We start from the raw sequence: 18,101 nt of genomic DNA, 5'->3' as shown, positions 1-18,101 counted from the left end.
TTTCTGCTTTTCCTTCACTGAGCGTGACTCTTTATGTAATGAAGCTGTTTTTAAAAATGTGTTAAAACAACAAGGGAATCCTTTATTGGGGTATTCGGTGACTTCTTCATTCCACCAAGGAAAGCTGTGCTGGGAGCATGCTGGGGAAGAGGTAAACAAACAAACCAACACGGTCCTCGCCCCAGGAGCTCTCACCTGTGCGGCCCTGGGTTCAATCCCCACCCACTCTGCCGCCTCCTAGCATCGTGACCACAAGCAGATCATGCACGGGCTCCCAGCCCCGTTTCCTCATCTGTACAATGGGACAATTCCCGCCTCCAGCTGTGCTGAGGCTCCAACGCGTTAATGTGTGCAAAGTGCTCAGCTCAGAGCCTGGCAGGCTGGAAGTGCTCCACAAACGCTGGCTGGGACCGTCCTGCCCCCCACCCCCCCACCCCCACCCAGTGCCATCCCCAAGGCCAAGCCGGCAGCTGCTGGCAGAGGAGGCCCCAGGAGGAGCTCCAGGCTGCTGCCTCCCTACCCCCACAGCAGCTGCAGCCCGAGGACAGAGGACACATTATTCCCTGGGACAACTGCAGCCCCGAGGCTGCCAAGCACCGCCCCCCCATCCCAAGACAAGCAGAGGCTGTGCCATTGCAAGTCCACCCCTGCCCCTCGCCTCGCCGTCTCGGTCCTAAATCCACACACAGAGGCCCCACCTCAGTCCATGGGGCCAAAGGGCCTTGAGATCACACTGGGTTGGCCTCCTGGCCTCGTCATTTCCACAGGAGACATGGGGAGAGCTGGTGTCGAGCCTCCCAGGCTCTCCACTCACCCAGAACCCTTGAGGCAAAGGCAGGAAAGTCTTCAAGTCCTTCACCAACCCTGATGTGACCCTGACATGGCTCTGATGCACCCTCAGTGCTCCTCAGGGACACCCAGGAAACTGAACCAGGCACTGTTCCAATCCTCAGCACACCCGGCCCCCTGAACCCTGCTGCATTCTCCTAGGGGACAGCCACTTCCTCCCCATGGCACACTTGATGAGGCTTGTGGGCACAGGCCTGGTACAGTGCTACGCCAGCAGTCGGCACACTTTCTGTAAAGGACCAAATGGAAAAAGAGTCCAGTCTTTCCCCACCAGATGGTCTCTGTCCCAAGTACTCACCCACCACTGAAGTGGGAAAGCAGCCACAGACAAGACACAACAGAACAGGCATGGCTGGGTGTCAATAAAACTTTATTTACAAACCCAAGTCGAGGGCCAGGTTTGGAGCTTGCTGAGTTTGCCACCTGGTACACTTAACTCACATTATTGTCACAGCCCACCCAGGTAGTGGACATTCGGTTTTCCTCCTTTTCCAGATGAGGACACTAAAGCCCAGTGAGGTTCAATAATGTGCCTGAGGTCACCAGCCACAAAGCGGTGGAGCCTTGACTTAGAGGGCATAGGACAGGAGAAACCAGGCCTCAGTCAGAACTCTCCAGAAGCGGGCAGAGCGTGCAACTAGGTTGCAGGGGCTCCCAGAGCAGAAATGAGGTCTCCACCTTACATTTATCCAACAGATCCATGGGGCTGGGCAGAAAAGCAAGAACAAGATCCTTTCCAGGGTCCAAGACCCCCTGAAATCAGAGGCAAAACTGTGGAAGAAAAATCCCCTAGAAAAATACTCTGGGGTAGGGGGTGTGTGGTATAGTGTGAGGCCCGAACTGCTCCCCAGTAGGAAGGCCAAGCTGGTGAACATAGGGGCTGGAAGCCTGACCCCACATATGCCAAACTAGAGGCAGCCTGCACACTCTGGCACCTCCAAGGCTCTGCAACAGCCGTGCCGTCTGCTGAGGGCACCTGGCTTCACCTGCGTGCCCAGTGGAATCAGAGCCTTGCTCCACACCCTGTTCCCCAGCCTTTCATTGAGATCCGCCCTTTCCCCCCGGCCCCATGGTGCTTGGCTAGTCTCCTTGGACAGCCTCAATCATTTCTCAGGATTCTTTATTTTTTTTGCTTTTCAGGGTCACACCTGTGGCATATAGAGGTTCCCAGGCTAGGGGTCAAATCGGAGCTACAGCTGTCGGCCTACCCCACAGCCACAGCAATGTCAGATCTGAGCTGTGTCTGCGATCTACACCACAGCTCACAGCAATGCTGGATCCTTAACCCACTGAGCAAGGCCAGGGATCGAACCCGCATTCTCATGGATACTAGTCAGCTTTGTTTCTGCTGAGCCACAACAGGAACTCTCATTTCTCAGGGTTCTTGAGACAAAAGGTTTTGCCAACACAGTTCCCAGGGCCCAGTCTTATTACTTCCTATAGGAAATACCTCTCCAGCCCCCCTTGTATCTTGCACTGGGACCGAGAAGGGAGAAAAGCAAAGCAAGAGTGAGGACTGTGGACAGAAGGCTTTTGGGGCCAGGACACCCTAAAGCAGCTCATCCAACTCAGGAATCATTCTCAAAATGACATGAGCCAAAGGAGGTTTCTGTCTCCAAAGCTGATGGGGGAAGCACGAGAATGAGATGGAGTGGCTAGCAACTGCTAGGAACTGTTGGAAAAGTTGCTGGAAACCTTTTCTTAAATTCTCTCTCTTTTTAAGGCCGCACCCACAGCATATAGAAGTTCCCAGGCTAGGGGTCCAATCAGAGCTGAAGCCGCCAGCCTTCACCACAGCCACAGCAACGTCAGATCTGAGCTGTGTCTGCGACCTACACCACAGCTCACGGCAACGCCAGATCCTTAACCCACTGAGCGAGGCCAGGGATCAAACCCATATTCTCATGGATACAAGTCAGATTCTTAACCCGCTGAGCCACAACAGGAACTCCCTTTTCTTAATGGGTAAAAGCTGTCTTCTTCAATGGCTCCTTCCTTCGGGTTCAGGCTTAGCTTTTATTCTCAGCAAAACTGCACAGGTGGATCCTTCAACTGACAAACAAAGAAAGTGCGGTCTCTCCGTGCAACGGAACAGGATTCAGCCATAAAAAGGAGTGATGGACCAACACGTGGTACCACAGGAATGAACCTTAAGAACATTGGGCAGAGTGAGAGAAAGTGTCCAGAAAAGGCAAATCCATAGGGAGAAAGCAGAGTGGTGGTTGCCAGGGGCTGGGAGGAGGCCAGGGAGGAAGTCTCTGCCAATGGGTAATAGGGTTTCTTGGGGAGGGGAGTGATAAAAATGTCCTGGGACTAGACAGAGGGGTACACAACACCATGAATGCAGGAAATGCCACAGCATTATTCCCTTCAACATGGTTAATTTCACGTTGTGTGAATTTCACTTCAATCTGAACAGAGGAAGCACACCCAGAGAGCAAAGAGTGCTTCCTGCAGTGCCGGGTTTTCCAGGAATGGGACCCAGGGAGCCTGGCTACTGGCTTCAGATGACTCTCCAGATGATTCTCCCAATGGCTGCTGGCCTTCCTTTCAATCCAAACCCGCAGGAGAAAAACAATAATCCAATCCCCTCACCAGTCTCTAGGTAGCACTTGGCATCATTTTCCCCATTGGATACTCTTGGTGTAAAAATTCAGGCCAACATGAGACAGAAAAATTCATTATGTAAAATTACAGACCAGAGGGAGTGAAAGCCTTGGGGGCTGAAGAGGACCCCTGGATCTCCTGGTCTCAGCCCCAGGAAAGGGCAGGGCCGGCCCCAGGCACGCACAGTCCACACCCTTCATCGCAATGATGGGTTCCAGGATGGGCATGGCCCTAACTAATGGCAGGGAGATAAACAGCTTTAGTCTGGAAATGTGGAGACATAGCTTTCTCTCTTTTTGTCAGCCTTGAATGTGGGCAGAGGAAGGTCTGGAGTCTCAAACTGCCTTCTTGTTAACCCACCAAAACCACGTGCAAGACAGCAGAGCCAAGAAATGAACAGAGACCAGCAGCTGGTGACATCATGTCACCTGGATCAAGCTGTGCCTGAAGCCAACTACCCCCTAGATTCTAGTTATAAGCCAAGACTCCTGCCTAAGCCAGTTTGACATGGGTTTTCTGTCCTTTTCAGCCAACAGGGCCCCAACAGACAAAGAAACTTTCAGAAATGTTGCCGTTTGTGATGATTCTAAAGTCCCCAGAACAAAGTGTGGTGAATTGCAAAGGAAGCCTCTGATGCCACAGGACTCCAGAGGCTCAAGGGTAGGGAAGCATTATAAAACAGAACATTTTTATACGAAAAAGGAGCACAGCCGGGGCCAGGGGAAGGGAGGGGGTGTTGTTTAAAAAAAAAAAAAAATCCCATCAAATTCCTGTCTCATGTATCCAGTTGAATTCCACAGAGCAGACGCAAAAAACATCTGAGCTCCTTCAGACTTGTATTTCTCCCCTGGCTTCTTCCCTTGCCCAAAATGGGCTCAAACTTTCCACATGCTCTGAACAGCCTGGAGCAATTACAGTAGTTGGTCCAACCAGGCCCCAACCCTGGGACCATCCCTCCCCTGCACCCATGGGGTCCAGGAGGAGAACAGGGAGACAGACAGACAAAGAGACAGAGATAGAGAGAAATAGAGACAGACAGACAGACAGACAGACAGACACACACACACACACACACACACACACAGGGTCAGAGATATACAGTGACAGATACAGAAACTGAGACCCACAGAGGGAGAGGAAGCACCCCAGGGAACCCCAAGAAGGAGATGGCCAAGCAGAAGGACTCACAGAGCCACTGTCAGGCACAGAGACCCTCAGGAGCCTCATTCTGGAAAGCTTCACGGCAGGAAGCAGAGGCCAGAAAGGGCTGGCCAGAGACACCCAGCAGTCAGCTCTCTGGGCAGAAGTGAACATGAGCACAGAGACATGGCCCTCTCGAGGCTCTAGTCCCTTGTAAGGACATCAAGCCTCCCTGGTGGCCCTGTGCCCCCCTTCACACACACTCCTTGCCTACCGCCCAAGACCCACTTCAGAGCAGCTTTTCGCATGGCAACACCCCTCCTAGGAGGCTGGGAGGTCAAAGAAACTGTGAGAAGGATGCCAACGAGAGGGTGACAGGCACTGGGCAGAGGGAGGAGGGCGGCTCATACAGGAAGCCCGCAGCAGGACAGCCTGGTGGGCAGGGCTGGGCTGCAGACCCGGGCACCCCCCCAAGATCATGGGCGAGTGGCTCTTCCCGCCTGGGGCCCCCTCTATAAAGGTGGTCGCAGATCAGGCTGGGAAGGCTCAGTGGAATGGCACCCACTTGGCAAAGTACCGGGCACACAGTCAGGGGCTCAGTGTTAGCTTGTGATCATTATCCCGACCACTCCAGGATCCCCCTGTCCTGCCAGCCCCCGATAAAGGACCTGCCTCAACCTGAAATCCCACCCAGTGTCAGTCAGAGGCAGAGAAGAGGATCCAGCCGGCCTAAGTGGGCCACTTCCCTCCCCTGGCCTGGCTCCCAGTCCCCACCCTCCCCCACTGGTGCTGCAGTAAGATGAGCACTGACCTCACCCAGCAGCTGGGAGGCCGTTAATGAGCTAATGTGTGTCCTCCTGGTCACAAAGGAGCATGATGGCACTGCTCAGCTCGTGCAAAATGGACATCCATCATGCAGCCTGCCAAGGACGAGTGTGTCACCTGGCCATAGATCCTGCCCCACCCTAGCCAGTCACAGTGAAATAACCCTCTGGAGGCGGCTGGGGGACCCTAGAGGACAGAAACACCTGGGCCACTGGCTGCAATTCCTCCACTTACACAGAGACCAAACAAGTTTCTATTCTAGCCTCTGCAGTCCTGAGGTTCACTGAAATAGCAGAAAAACCTCTGGCAACAGCAAACCACAGGAGCTTAATCTATGCACACTCTCTCTCCCACTATCTCAGCTCAGCTTTCTATTTAAAGAAGAGTGAAATCAAAGAGCCCTCGAGGGCGCTGTGGGCATGGGGGCCCCCATGGGCTGGACACATGGGGTGGGGGCGGGTCGCTGTCCCTCCCCAGGCAAGAAATGGCCCACAGAGCCGACCTGGTCCCTGGACTCTCCTCTCACTGCCCAGCCTCTGCACACCCTGTGGCTGGTCCCTCCCCCCAAGCCCAGCATACCACCCTTTCCCTTACTCCCCACCAGATCGCAGCAGAGCCCAAACCTTCAGAGGAGCTGCTGGCCAGTGGGCAGGTCTTACCTTGGACAGGTCCTCAGAGCCCCCAGGCTGGCCGGCAGCCAGCAGGGGTGAGGGCCGCAGCAGAGGGTCGGACAGCAGCTCCAGGCGAGGACGCTTGCTCTCAAGGAACTCCATCTCTGACTTGCCCAGCTCGGGCAGGTACGCGTGGGACTCCGGTCGCAGGTGAAGCTCCTGGGACCTGTGGGAGGCAAGGGCACAGGGCCATCACATCTGCTGCTCTTCCCGCTGATAGCTACCCATGAGCCATGCCCCCTTCTGTCTGCGAGAGGAGTGCCCATCCATTCTAGGGGGCGCAGCAAGGCAGGACTCAAACAGAGGTTTGTCTTTCTTCAAGTCAACATTCACCAACTAAGTTCATAGCAAGAGAATGTACTGGCGGCTCCCCACTCCCTCACCACTGTGTGTGGCCCCCAGGGCTGGCTAAAAACGCAGAGTCTTGGAGTTCCCGTTGTGGCTCAGTGGGTTAAGAACCTGACATAGTGTCCATGAGGATGCAGGTTCGATCCCTGGCCTCACTCGGTGGATTAAGGATCCAGCGTTACTACAAGCTGCTGCGTAGGTTGAAGACACGGCTCGGATCCCATGTTGCTATGGCTGTGGTGAAAGCTGGCAGCTGCACCTCCAATTCAACCCCTAGCCCAGGATCTTCCATATGCTGCAGGTGCGGCCATAAAAAGAAAAAAAAAAAAGCAGAATCTTGAGTCCCAGCCCAGACCTACTGGGTCTGACTCTGCACTGAAACAGGATCTTGTTTGCCTTGCCCATTGCATCCCTGCCTCAGGGCCTTTGCACCTGCCAGGCTGGAACATTCACATACCAGCTCCTTCCATGCTGACTCTTCTCCATCCTGTCTCAGTGCACAAGGTGTTGCCTCCTAACAGCAGTCTCCCTGCCAACCAGTCCTGCCTCATCATATCACCTATTTTCTTTTATTTTCTTGCCTTTTTAGGGCTGCACCTGCGGCATAAGGAAGCTCCCAGGTAGGGGTCTAATCAAAGCTGTAGCTTCCAGCCTATGCCACAGCCACAGCCACACCAGATCTTTAACCCACTGAGTGAGCCCGGGGATGGAACCTGCATCCTCATGGATACTAGTCGGGCTCGTAACCCACTGAGCCACAAGGGGAACTCAGCCACCTGTTTTCTTTATCTTCACAGCCCTCACCATTTGCTTGTTGGTTTGTGTGCGTTTGCTGGCTGCCTCCCCTGCCCCAGAATGTCCACCCCACAAGGGCAGGGACATGCATCTATCTAGTTCACTGCTGGATCCCAGGGCCTGGCAACAGGTACTCAATCTGTACACGTGAGGTGAGTGGATGTCATGGCAACATGGGAGGGGCTGTGCTGTAATGCTTTCCTTTCCTTCCTTTTCTCTCACCAAAGCCAGGTCACAAGATGCCCCTTCTGCCCAGCTCAGAGCCATCAGCTTTACAATCACTAGAGGCCTGGCAGGAGCACGTGGCTTCTTCATTTAAACATGCAAAAGGCACCATAGTAGGTTTGAGTCCCCCCAAATTTGTGTTAACTCAGTACGTCAGAATGTGACCTTATTTGGAGGTGGGGGTCTTTGCAGATGTAATTAGCTGAGATGATATCATACTGGATTAAGTCAGGCCCTAAACTCCTGTCTGGGCCACACACCTGGAGACCACTGCAGACCCGAGGGCCTTGTGGCTCTTCCCTGCCCTTCCCCATCCTCGCCCCAATCCTGGCTGCACAAGGACCAGGGCACAGCCTGCCACCCCCTTGTTTAACACCAACCCTGCAAGCTCCCTGTGGGCACAGGACTCCACGTCCCTGTCTGAGAAATGGATGCGTGGGCCCCATCTCACCTTTCATTCCCGGGCTGAAATTCAGACAGCAGGGAGGGCCTCCTCCGCTGGGGCTGGATGATGGAGCCGGGTGACAGGTGTGAAGTGTAGTCACGGCTGTGGTGCTGGTACTCGAGCAGCCCGACATCCTGCAGCAGAGCACAGGGAGGCCAGTGAGCATCCACACCCCTGCAGGCTGGCCGCACAGCCAGGGGTGCCGGACCCCCTGCCCAGCACTGCTCCTGCACCCTGGGGACCCTCCAGCATCCTTACCAGGCCCTCAGGCTGGGTCTGGCCAGAGGACATTCCTGGGACTACTCAACAAGGAGAAGGGTCACCTTCAGCTAAGGGGCACCCAGTCCTGCCACAGCCTCCACATTCTAGCCTCTTTGCAGATGAGATGACTGAGCCTGCATGTTAGCAGAGACAACCGGGAAAAGGTACGACCTGTACGTCTGCTACAGGCGCAAGTGACACAGTAAGACATGGGGAACCACGCCAGGGGACTGTGGACAAGGCGACACGAGGCTCAAAGACCAGGTTCCAAAACAAAATGCCACTGTGGGAGTCCCCGTCTTGCAGGAGGAGAACCCACACACTGGTGTCACATACACAGATCAAAGTCAGAAGGATAACCTTAGGCAAAACTCCCCTTTTCAGTAAAATGCTATCCAATATCCATTATCATCTGCAGACAAATTAAACACTAACAAATTAGATGTATCCTGATTTAGCAATTACATTCTGATTTGAGACACATAAAAAAAAACAAAAAACAAAAAACAAAAACAGGAGTTCCCGTCGTGGCGCAGTGGTTAACGAATCCAGGAACCATGAGGTTGCGGGTTCGATCCCTGGCCTTGCTCAGTGGTTAACGATCCGGCGTTGCTGTGAGCTGTGGTGTAGGTTGCAGACGCGGCTTGGATCCCGCGTTGCTGTGGCTCTGGTGTAGGCCGGTGGCTGCAGCTCCGATTCGACCCCTAGCCCGGGAACCTCCATATGCCGCAGGAGCGGCCCAAGAAATGGCAAAAAGACAAAAAAAAAAAACAAAACACCCTTTCAAAGGAGAAAACAGGACAGGCTTCCCCTGTGTACCAGTCCAAATCGATTAGTCCTGTCTGCCAAGAACACTCAGTTATACTGTGGGGTGGCAATCAATTAGTGATGTCTGACAAGAGTAAGGCTTGGGAGAGCGTGGGATTGTAGGTGATTATTTTCTTCTTGGCGTCTTTCTTAATTCTCCCAATTTTCCATAAAAATCCAGTCATCTTTTTGCTGTCTGGCTTTTTTTTTTTTTTTAAGCAGTTATTTCTGCAAAGAGAATTAGACGAGACCACGTAGGTGTGTTGGAACGTATGTGTTTCAGACCCTCCAAAACCAAAGCATGTGAGAGGCTGGGAAGCAGGAAGATGAGTAAGCAGAATCAACAGGGATTCTGTCAAAGCCCAGAGGCTGGAAATGTCAAGGGAAGGGCCTTCCCGGGCAGCCCTGATGTGGAAGCAAGAAGATGCAAGGCCTTAGGCTAGAGGTATCTGTCCATCAGTCAAATCCCCAAGCCTCGGTTTCCCCATCATTGAAATGTATGCCCGACCTAGGCCTCTGTGCCCCTGACCACAAATCCCTCTTAACTCTCCAAAGGCGGCCCCCAAGGCGGAGGGCAGCTTCCAGAAGGCAGAGAAGGGCTCAGCCTGCACCCTCTCCCACACCCCATGATGTCTAACACAAGGCACCCAGAGCTCACGAAGGAAGGAGGAAGGGCTGGAGAGAGGTTGCCAGGCACAGCTCTGGTGTGTGCACGCACGCACGCATGCAGGGGTGTGAGAAGGAAGCGGGCAGCTCTGCAGTCTGCAGGGAGCAAGACTCTCTCTCACACAAAAGCAAAGTGAACAAAGCGGCAGAGAAGCAGACAGCCCCATCCCTGGGGAGAGGACCTCGGGAGGATGGCACCCACCATGGCCAGTCGAAACGGGAAAAGGCACACGGCCCCCAGGAGCCCCAAGGCAGAGGTCTGGGGTGGCCATGGTGTGAACCCTCTGGCCACGGTTTCCTAGTGTGGGAGCCAGGCAAGATGAGCTCATGGTACAGCCCCTCCAAGGAGCATCTTAGGAGCCATTTCTGCAGCACCCACACTGACCTCTACCCCAGGGACCCCCAGGAGGGTCACAGGAAGCCAAGAACCAGGGAGACCCCAAAGGAGAAACAGACCCAGAGTGGGGTTCACTGTGGTCACAGCCTAAAGACTCCAGGCGCTCCAGCTGGAAGCATGAGAACCCTCCTCGAGTTAACAAAGCACTTCAACCCCGCCTGCTCCCTCTACATGGGCACTTGTCCCCCTGTGGTCCAGGCAGCCTCCTGGGTCTGTGACGCTTGGTCTGGGGGAGCGGGAAGTCGAGAGAATTCAGCCTACTTGAGAGCGTGTTGATAAGACCGCAGCATCCCAGTGCATGGCCAGCATGCGTCCCCACACCCGAGAACAGGGTCACGTGCAGAAGTATCCGTTTGTGACAAAGTGGAAATGAAACAGACTGGTCCTTCCCACAGGGTCTGATAAACACTGATCTAGGGCAGGAGTCAGCAAACGAGGCCCGAGGCCAAAGCCAGGCTCAGCCCATTGCGTCAAGTGTCACTGGCACACAGCCACGGCCATTCCTGTCCGCGTTGGCTGAGCTGCTTTCGCGCTAGGACGGTGGCAGCACTGAGGAGTTGTGACAGAGACTGCGTGGTCCGGAAAGCCTGAAATATCTCCAGGGGAGATTTGCCAATCCCTCTTCTAGAGGAAAAGCCCACAGTGCACCCTGGGGGCCATTTGGAAAAGGACCTTAACAGGCAGGTTGTCATCATGCCAGCATCATCAGAATCATCATCACTGCGCTGTCACGTGCATGCGGAAGCCTCCGCACAATCAACTAGATCTTCACAGTCTTCTAACCACCCTCTCTCAACCGATGGGAAACTGAGGCATGGGGCGCTAAGGCCACTTGTTTCACAGCTAAGACATCACCGAGGCAGGATGTGAAGGAGCAATCTGGCTCCAGAGCCTGCACTCTTAAACACCCTTCTAACACGAAGGCACAGAGAGGTTAAGTAACTTGCCGAAGGCCACACAGCAGGAAGGAACCATGCTGGGATTCAGACCCTGCATCTTTTGACCTTAACACATTCATTCAGCGTGAGGCTTGCAGGAACTCAAGGGCGCTTTGGGGGTACCAGGGAACTTGGGGGAGAAGGCAGAATTGAGCTGGGCTGTGGAGAGCTGGAAAGGACCTTAACAGGCAGGAAAGGAGGGGAAGGTGTGTTGGGACCCTCAATCCTGGGAGACCTTCAGTGCCAGGGGTCTGCCAGGACCCTCAGGGAAAGATGTGGGGTCCTGATACTGTGGGGGAGGGAAGAGGAGACCATAGAGATGGAGGGAACAGGGCACAGAGAGGTTCTGCAAGTGGAGCAGGTGAGACTGAGCGAGCCTTGCATGGAGACTGGCTCGGAGTGTGCCTGAGGCCAGGGCAGGGGAAGCAGGGGCTTTCCAGGGTCTGCAAGCACAGCCGGAATTCACTCTCCATCTGCACTGGCATAAGACACCAGGCGGCCCAGAGATGACGCAGGCCAAAGCACAGGCCACCGCCTGTCTCTGAGTCCAGACCCTCCTCAGTCTCCTGCCACCCACCAGGAGAAAGGAGATGACTGCCACATGCAGACACCACCCCCCAGGCACCTTGTGGACATCCGCCAGTGATGCTCAGGCCCACAAGGCTCCTAGTGCCAATGGCTGCACCCAGGGATTAAGCGAGCAGCCCAAGGCCATTCAGCAAAGTGGGAGGAACAGGGGTTTAAAGCCATATCTGGAGGTTCTTTCTGGCTCCTGGGAGGCCTTGCTATCAAAGCAGCTCCATGCCCAGGATGCCTGGGAAGATGCCTCCAGGGCCAGGAGGTGCCACCCTGGATAGAAGCCTATCCGGAGCGTGTGTGGGAGGGAGCTGAGTCCTGGGAAGGTCACGGGTGACTGGGTCCAGGCCCCACCCCGTGATCCCAGCAGATCTCCCTCAATTATTGTTCAAGGAGCTGGGACCCTGGGATGCCCCTTGGACCATGGATGGGGCACTTGTCTTTCTGTGCCTCAACTTCCCTTTTCCTTCACCCTCTGTCTTCCAAAGACTCAGAAAAGGGGGGGAGGGGTACCTCATAAGCCCTGCCCATACGGGTTGGAGGCACAGGGCTGCAATGAGAGTTGGGGAGCCTCCAGATTACAGGCTGAAACACTCATCCCCCACCAGCCAAGGAACAGCGGCTCCTCCAGGTAAGCAAGTTTCCCCAAGATGTCCAGATTCTTGCCCCAATAACAAGTGGGGGAATGGGGGACAGGGGAGTGCTGGACCACCCCAGCACAAGGCAGTATGGTCAGGAAGCAGGGCTCCACTGCTGTCCCCACACAGGATAAGGACGCCCCCCTACAACCTCAGAGCTGCCCAGGGCCCACCCCTGGCCTCAGCCTCCTACCTGGAGAAAGTGGTGACCACTTGGTCTTGCCCAGCCACGTTCTGCATCACTGAGGACCCAGTGGGAAAAGAGTGGGAGGTGTCTGCGATCAGCCAGTGACCCCAAATGACTGGGAGAGGGCCCCGCTGGGGCAAAGGACAGGGGAGACGACAGGACAGCAGGGTAAATAAAGAAAGGGACTTGAGGACTAACAGGCCCGGCCCGTGGGGAAGGTATGTATGGGAGAGGGGGAGGGACTGGGCGGGAGGGGATGAGAAAGAAGAGAAACCAGAGGCATCCTCCAGAAGCCCCTGGGGGCAGCGGCCCCTCCACAGCTATAGTAAGGGTGACGGTTTTGCAATTGGACCCATCTGGCTGAGTTTGCCAAGCACTGCCGTAAGGACTTTCCACAGATCATCACATTTAATCCCCAGGAGAATCCAGGAGACAGATGCACTCGTCACCCCCATTTTATGGATGAAAAACTGAGGCTCAGAATAGTTAAGCCACCTGTCCTGCTCCCCCACCTGCAAAATGTTCCCTCCCCATCTACCAAATGCAAGGCGGTAAGAGCACCCTTGCTTCAGTGATTGGAGGAGCGAGTGTACATATAAAGGGCATAAACACGAGTGCCGTAAGCACTCAGTGGATGAGAATGCTTACTTTTGGTATTGCGACCATGAAGGTGCTGACAGTACATAGTAATAAATGACCCCAGGAGCATATTCCTTAGCCCCAGACACACGGCAGGTGACCAGTAAGCAGAAGCATCTGTTTCACGGGGGCCCGGGGTCCTGCGGCTAAAGCCGACCACCTTCTCACAGTGATTTCACCTGAGGTCTGTTATTTAACCGCCTATCCTCAGTCTCCTCATCTGTAAAAAAGGATGATAAAACGCGAGGCGCTCTTGCTGGGTGTTTGGGAGACTCTGATGACGCTCTCCAGAGGAACGTTCTCAGGTGGGGTCTCCAGATGTGCCCGTTTATCAGAGCTAGCTCTGAAAAGCATCTTGGGGCCCCAACTCTTCAAGAGGCCACTGTGCCTGGGACAACCCCCAGGCTGGGCCAGTGGGTTCATATGCAAAACCATCTGGCTCACGGAGGGAGAAGCCCTCCCACGCCATTTCCTCTTGTTGTCTCAGGAGGAGGGACCACACCAGCTGAGCAGGACAGACCCAGGCGCAGACACACAGGGGCCAGCACAGCCAGCCTTAACCCCAGCCACGACTGCAAACCCTCATGCCCCACCCCGCCAAGCAGCCAGAAGGTCAAACAGGGGAGACCCGGGACCTGTGAGCCCTCTGACAAGTCCCCAAGGACACAGTATACAGTAGGTGCTCAATAAATGCTAACAGAGTGGAAGCAAGCCCATCTTCACAGCCACATGCAGCTGGAGGTGAAGTTAGGAAATGCAGTCCCCGCTAGGAGGCAATGGGGAGGGTCCCCTGCGAACAGAACCCTCACTAGGACCCCCATACGAGGGATTCAGAGAATGACACGTGATGGGCCTTGTCATCTCAGAGCCCTGAGCATCACTGCAGGGAACAGGCTCCAGGCCCTGAGGATAAGGGAGGGGAGGGACCACAAGCCATGGCCCCCGGGAAGCCACCCCAATCCTAAAGCAGGGGAGCCCTGGTGAGGCTGGGCTGAAAGCATATATAGCAGGAGCTCCACATTTGCAGGCAAATCCCACAGCCAACTCAGAGGCAGAGATCCCGTCTTCACAGCTTAAGATGGGACCTGAGAGATTTTACTACATGTCTCAGGGTGTGGCAAGGTGGTCTCCGCCATGGCACCCCCTCCCCTCGGGGACAGTGGGCCCAGGCTGGACACCAGAGCCACACCAGCCCTGATTCCAAGGGGAAAAAAGGACAGGATGGGGACTCAGTGGTAGAAGGCCCCAAAGGTGACCCTGGACACACATTTGTGCTCCTTACCGTGTGTGGTCGGGCGATCTGCACGGGGTAGGAAATGCCGTGGGGCGGGTAGCGGGGCTCGGTGGCCCTCCATGTCTGCGCCACGGGCTGTGTGGATCCCGACATGGCGCTGGGCGTCCAGGGGGGCTCCTGGGCCCCTGTAAGCTCCCTCTCAATGGTCTCCAAAGATTAAAAGCCAGTCTTCATCATCTGCTTGCCGGCCACCCAGTCACAGGCGTCTGTGAGGAGATGAGAAAAGAAAAGCAACATTAGCCACGGGGTGGCTGCCCCTTGAGAGACTTGGGTGGGAGCCCAAATCCTTCCTGTGGCCTTTTTGAGTAAGGGGGAGCACCCAGGGGGCCTCCGGGACCCTCTTACATGCTGCTGGCACACTACAGCAGATGGAGATGCGATGTGGTGTCTGAGGCCCCTCGGAGCCACACAACAGGCCAGCAGCTGTTGCACAAGCCACATCAGTGAGCATTATGCCCTCCCCCCATGCGAGGCCCTGGCTCAGCAGGCACTGGAACCCCCAGTCTGTGGGTCTTCCCCCACTACTCCCTGATGGCTCCCAAGACCCCCCTCAGCCCATGGAACCCCAGCTCTGCAGACACTGCCCCCATCACCCCCGATGGCTCCCAAGACCCCCCTCAGCCCACTCGACCTCACCCCATGGAACCCCAACTCTGCAGACACTGCCCCCATCACCCCCTGATGGCTCCCAAGACACCCCTCAGCCCACCCAACCACACCCCATGGAACCCCAGCTCTGCAGACACTGCCCCCATCACCCCCAACGGCTCCCAAGCACCCCCTCAGCCTACCCAACCACACCTCAAGTCCTCTGCCAGTTTTGAGTCACGAGGGCAAAGTTCCCCGAAAGCACCTGGCAGCTTAGGCAGGCAGGCAGCTGCTGGGCCTGTTCCAAGAGGGAAAAAGTCCTGGGTGGTGGCAGTGAACGGGGTCAGCTCAGGCAGAACACAGGCCAAGGAGCAACGCCGGGCAAGGCCAGGCCTGCCTTGGCCTCCCAGTGACCCTCTGAGGAAGACAGGCCTGAGGTTGGTCCGGATGTGAGCTGAGAGCATGGGGATTGGGAACCCAAGGACCACACTGGGGAAATAGCCCAGGACACCGATGAGAAGCCACTGGGCCCCAAATGGCTCCCAGGGGCAAGCAAAGGGTGCCATGCACGATGGGAGTGCGGGGGGAGCACTTTCGTGTCCACTGGCTTTATAGGTGGGGAAACCGAGACCCAGAACGAAAGACTCAAGAGAGCAAGAGAGCAAGAAAGCCACTGGTCAGAAGGGGCCTTTTTGCCCAGACATCTCCAGGGGCCCCCACTCTCCCCAGAACCCTTCTCTCCCTTCTCTTCCATGCAACCAGACACTGGCCTCACTCAGTGGGTTAAGGATCCAGCATTGCTATGGTTGCAGACGTGCTCAGGATCGGGCTTGGATCCCGCGTTGCTGTGGCTGTGGTGTAGGCTGGCAGCCACAGCTCAGATTTAACCTCTAGCCTGGGAACTTCCATATGCTGCAGGTGCGGCCTTAAAAAAAAAAAGCAGAAAAAGGAGTTCCCGTCGTGGCGCAGTGGTTAACGAATCCGACTAGGAACCATGAGGTTGCGGGTTCGGTCCCTGCCCTTGCTCAGTGGGTTAACGATCTGGCGTTGCCGTGAGCTGTGGTGTAGGTTGCAGACGCGGCTCGGATCCCGCGTTGCTGTGGCTCTGGTTGTAGGCCGGTGGCTGCAGCTCCGATTGGACCCCTAGCCTGGGAATCTCCATATGCCGCAGGAGTGGCCCAAGAAATAGCAAAAAGACCAAAAAAAAAAAAAAAAAAAAAGCAGAAAAAAAAAAAGAAAAGAAAAGGGCACTTTCCCCTGGGGCTCTAGGCCAGGAGGATGAAAGCCTGGAACTCTCAGGGCCACCGCATGGCAAGAACCTACCCAAGGAGGATGCCAACTGGCAGGAGGGCAGAGCTGAAGGGTAGAGAGAGCACCTGATGACAGCCATGCCTGAAGGCAGATTAAAGCCTGCTTCTTCATTTAGGGAAGCTAAGGCACTCCTGGGTGTTTTGCCTTTGCCAGCCCAACCTGGGTTTCTGTCACTTGCCATCAAAAGTTCTGATTCACCCAGGGAAGGAAGGGGTCACAGAGGAGGCATTCCTTCCATCGGGTGCTGTCAATCCATCCAACCCTGCTAAGTCAAAGAATTCCAGAGCCCAAACTACCACACCTATGGCTATCTCAGAAAGAAAGCCCACATGGACTTTCCCCAGCCACCAAGACAGGATGTACCATGTAATTCTTACGAACAGTGGGAACAGGTCTTGCTCAGCAAATGGGAGCTGCTGCTGTTACTACTACCAGTACCATCACTGCAGTAGCTGCAGCCCGTTCACAGCGATGCTCCGACGTGGAAGGGAGGCAGAGTTGTTCTACCAGCTCCCACCAAGACTGAGACAATGAACTGGCCCTGGGAGAGGGGTCAGTTGTGGCCACCAGCTGGACCCTGTTCCAGAATTCCTCTTGTTCCAGCTTGTCTTGAAGCCCAGCAGATCCTGGTGGTCTGATGCAGCAAAGCCAATTCTATTCTAGCTTCTCTTTCTGGGTTTGAAACGGCTGCCGGCTCTCAGACAGGATGAGGCAGGAAGAGGCTCACAATGCTTGCCTGGCCTCTGAGAGCACCGCGGGCAACTCCCAAATTTGCTATGCGACTTTGCATTGCAGGAGGCAATGAGAAGTCTTATTTACCCACAGCTTTTCTAACCTCCTTTGCCCAATGAAACGCCAACTGCGGATCACAGCTGTGGCCAGGTGCTCATGGCATGTACTGCACATGGGCTCCAGAAGCCAGGGAGGCAATACATCTTTCCAAACCAGCCCTGGAGAATCTTCAGCCTCATCCTCCTCAAGCCAAGACCTGGCCTGGCTGGCTTCCCACTCCCTCCAGACACACAGTGTCCACTGCCAGGCTGACATCCCTGCCACCCACCTGTCCCCAAAGTCAGGGGACTCTGGGGAATCTCAGAGCTCCTGCATTCCCCACAGGAGTTTATTTTAAGAAGTTCCATCTCCATCCCCCACAGCCTCAGCCACATGTGTTGCCAACTCAAAAAAGAAAAAAAATTTTTTTTAGAAAAATAGTTTGGCAGTTCCTCAAAATGTTAAACGTAGAGTTACCATATGACCCAGCAATTCCACTCCTAGGCATATACCCAAAAGAACTGAAAACAGGGACTCAAATCGATGTTCATGCACGTATTCACGGCAGCATTATTCACTACAGCCAAAGGTGGAAAGAACCCAAGGGCCCGTCAACGACTGAGGGGATAAATAAACATAACGTGGTCCATCCCCATGAAGGAATATGATTCAGCTCTAAAAAGGAATGAGGCCCCACACCTGCCACAATGTGGATGAGTCTTGAAAACGTGATGCTGTGTGGAAGAGCCAGACACAAGAGGACAAATACTGTGTGATTCCACTTGTATTCTGGCAATGTCCAGAATAGGTAAATCCACAGAGACGGAAAGCAGGTTGGCGGGTGCCCAGGGCTGGAGGTGGGGTGGCAGGATGAGGAGCGACTGCGGGTGGGTGTGGGAATTTAACCACGTGATGATGGAGATGTCTGGAAAGTCAGTAAAAGCGGTGTTTGCATAACGTGGTGAACAGAGAGAAAAATTAAGCTTTGACATCGTCAGCAACGTTTGGAGATGCATGCCAAGAAAAAAACATGACGTTACTTCATCAAAGTCAGGGGTAAGAGAGGATGAGGGTGACCCATGGGCAACGGAGGCCTCCTGGATCTGGTCTTGGGGAAAAAGTT

General features: G+C 54.9%; 1 protein-coding gene across 27 annotated transcripts in view; it reads right to left on the bottom strand.

Moving 5' to 3' along the window:
* NCOR2 (nuclear receptor corepressor 2) overlaps positions 1-18,101 on the bottom strand; it is a 228,297-nt gene that overhangs the window by 141,267 nt on the left and 68,929 nt on the right. For all 27 annotated transcript variants that reach the window (XM_047762226.1, XM_047762212.1, XM_047762205.1 and 24 more), the window contains 3 exons: positions 14,297-14,514; positions 7,912-8,039; positions 6,081-6,258 (listed from right to left, as the gene is read on the bottom strand). In XM_047762226.1, the coding sequence (XP_047618182.1) occupies positions 6,081-6,258; positions 7,912-8,039; positions 14,297-14,401 (411 nt within the window). In that variant the 5' untranslated portion in view covers positions 14,402-14,514. The remainder of the gene's footprint in view (positions 1-6,080; positions 6,259-7,911; positions 8,040-14,296; positions 14,515-18,101) is intronic.

Source organism: Phacochoerus africanus, chromosome 15 (genome assembly GCF_016906955.1).
Source record: "Phacochoerus africanus isolate WHEZ1 chromosome 15, ROS_Pafr_v1, whole genome shotgun sequence".
NCBI classification, from domain to species: domain Eukaryota; kingdom Metazoa; phylum Chordata; class Mammalia; order Artiodactyla; family Suidae; genus Phacochoerus; species Phacochoerus africanus.
The sequence above is the reverse complement of the archived record's forward strand: the minus strand, read 5'-3'. Positions and strand labels throughout refer to the sequence as shown.